At 45.9% G+C, this 2,500-nt stretch overlaps 1 protein-coding gene across 1 annotated transcript in view; it reads right to left on the bottom strand.

Annotated features, from left to right (window-relative positions):
- Positions 1–2,500, bottom strand: part of LOC134456496 (SEC14-like protein 1) — a 97,304-nt gene that overhangs the window by 31,582 nt on the left and 63,222 nt on the right. Inside the window, exon 8 of the mRNA XM_063207863.1 lies at positions 1,382–1,571. Coding sequence (XP_063063933.1) covers positions 1,382–1,571 — 190 coding nt within the window. The remainder of the gene's footprint in view (positions 1–1,381; positions 1,572–2,500) is intronic.

Genomic DNA, 2,500 nt, shown 5'->3' with positions numbered 1-2,500 from the left:
CAGTTCAGCTTTTTATCGGTTCATACCAAATTCCTGTTGAAACCTCCGCTTTCTGTTGTGTGCATGGGGAATTGATAAGTGACGAGGCCGAAGGCTGTATGAGTACGCTAATGAAATCACTAATGGAATCATGCCCTTATCATAGTCACGATGAGGGATATGAAGCATATGCCCCGTGCTAACTACTAGGAGCATTAGCCAAGCGATAGCTCATCACCCCACACACTCGGAATTTTAGCCACGGGCACAGTGAAAATAATAAATTATCATTCCACTTCCTGCACGGATTTGATTCGATTTAAGCATCCCAGCAGGCTGTGTTAACAGCACAGCGCAGTTTAGCGAAGTTAACCAGCAGCGTTGGCTGCCTGGGGTGGACAATGGGTAGTCATGGGTAAGCGGTTAGGGCGTCAGACTTGCCCAAAGGTTGCCAGTTTGACTCCCAACCCGCCAGGTTGGTGGGGGGAGTAATTAACCAGTGCTCTCCCCCATCCATCCTCCTCCATGACTGAGGTACCCAGAGCATGGTACCATCCCGCCACACACTGCTCCCTTTCGGGCGCCATTGGGGGCTGCCCCCTTGCACAGGTGAGGCATGAATGCAATTTCATTGTGTGCAGTGTGCTCTTGCGTGCTGTGGAGTGCTGTGTCACAATGACAATGGGAGTTGGAGATTCCCAGTTGGACTTTCACTTCACAAAAAAAACCCAGGATGATTGTAAGTGGCCTTCTGATGACATCATTAATAAAAAATAAAATATTTGTACGTAATGTACAGTATGTACCGGTATGTATGTGTGTATTTATTTATTTATTTAAAAAAAAACAGTATCAGTTCAAGCTAAAAAGCCAGCCTTTCATGTTAAAATGCACCCTTAGTCAACCCCCCAATAAATTCCAAACCATCTAATTCACTCCACTGCAGTGCTGATGATGGGCATATTAACTCTCCGCTCACCCTTGTTGTGGCGGTAAAAGATGTGAGAGTAATCTGCTCAACACTGTCATGATGCTGCCAACCAGCGTGTAGTAGTTGTGCAGCTCTCTCCAGCCATGTTAAAGGGGTATGCCACTATTTTGGGGCTTAATACAGTTAAAATCGTTGGCCAGGGTTTATAAAGGTGGTAAAGTGTCTTATTTTTCATATTAAGCATTGTCTTGTTTTAAGACAAGTTAAAAGAGGGAGTATGTCGCTAAGCTAGTGAAAGTCAATGGATCCGTGTAGCATTGTAGCATGGCATATTGACTTGTTATAATCTGCTCACCCTTGTCGTGGTGGTGCCAGCCGCCAGTGTAGTAGTCGTGCACTACAGCCCCCCCACCCCTTATAAACTAAATAATGAAGGCGTGTTAAGCCATATTGACTTGTTATAATGCTCACCCTTGTCGTGGTGGTGCCAGCCGCCCGTGTAGTAGTCGTGCAGCACCTGCGGGCAGCTCCAGTTCTCCAGCAGGTAGTCCACCTGGTGCTGCTTGCGCCAGGTCAGCGACTGGCACAGGATCTCCCGCGCCTTCTCCATGTTGAAGTCGCGCGCCCGCAGGAAGCGCAGGATGTGCTCGTCCTTGGGGATCTGCGGCGGGAGAGAGAGAGAGAAGATGGAGACGGAAGAGGCGTTAATAACGTTGTCAAAGACAGACAGACAGACAGACAGACAGACAAACACAGAGAGAGAGAGAGAGACAGAGACAGAGACAGAGACAGAGACAGAGAGAGAGAAAAGAGGTTGAAGTTGAAGTTGAAATTGAAGTTGCTGAACTACTACTCTTACTGTTGCACTGCACATTATCCTGTTTGGCACCTCACAGTCTCCGGTCTCTGTCCAAGCAATGGGGCATTGAAGGAGCACTGTGTAGGATTGTGGCCAGAGTAGGTATTGCAACTACGCTGCTCATTGAAACTGTGCTGCCTATTACCAAATTTGATCTTTTCATGAATATATATAAATAAATATATATATTTTTTTACTAGTATGACCAAAAGTTTTGCAGCTAAAAATGCCCATTTCTGGACATTCAAAATGGCGGACTATGGAGAATATACCCCCTTTCCAGAAAGTAAAATGCAAATGTCATAATAAATACTTAATAATAAAAAGGTAACATTTGTGAATGGGCAGCATGAATTCTGGAAATGAACTACTAAAAATATTACACAATGTACCTTTAAGATGACATTTTCATTCCTGTGTATGTCCAGAGGAAATTGTCTGTGATTATGCATGAAGCACTGCTGAATCAGCAGCAGCAGCAGGTGTGAGGATTTGAGCACTTCACATAGCATGTGTGTCGGTGTCTGTGTTGGTGTGTGTGTGTGTGTGTGTGTGTGTGTGTGTGTGTGTGTGTGTGTGTGTGTGTGTGTGTGTGTGTGTGTGTGTGTGTGTGTGTGTGTGTGTGTGTGTGTGTGTGTGTGTGTCGGTGTCTGTGTTGGTGTGTCGGTGTCTGTGTCTGAGTGTCGGTGTGTGTGTCTGAGTGTCGGTGTGTGTGTCTGAGTGTCGGTGTG

The sequence above is a fragment of the Engraulis encrasicolus genome, chromosome 1 (genome assembly GCF_034702125.1).
Source record: "Engraulis encrasicolus isolate BLACKSEA-1 chromosome 1, IST_EnEncr_1.0, whole genome shotgun sequence".
Taxonomy (NCBI): domain Eukaryota; kingdom Metazoa; phylum Chordata; class Actinopteri; order Clupeiformes; family Engraulidae; genus Engraulis; species Engraulis encrasicolus.
This window is presented reverse-complemented; position numbering and strand designations above follow the sequence as displayed.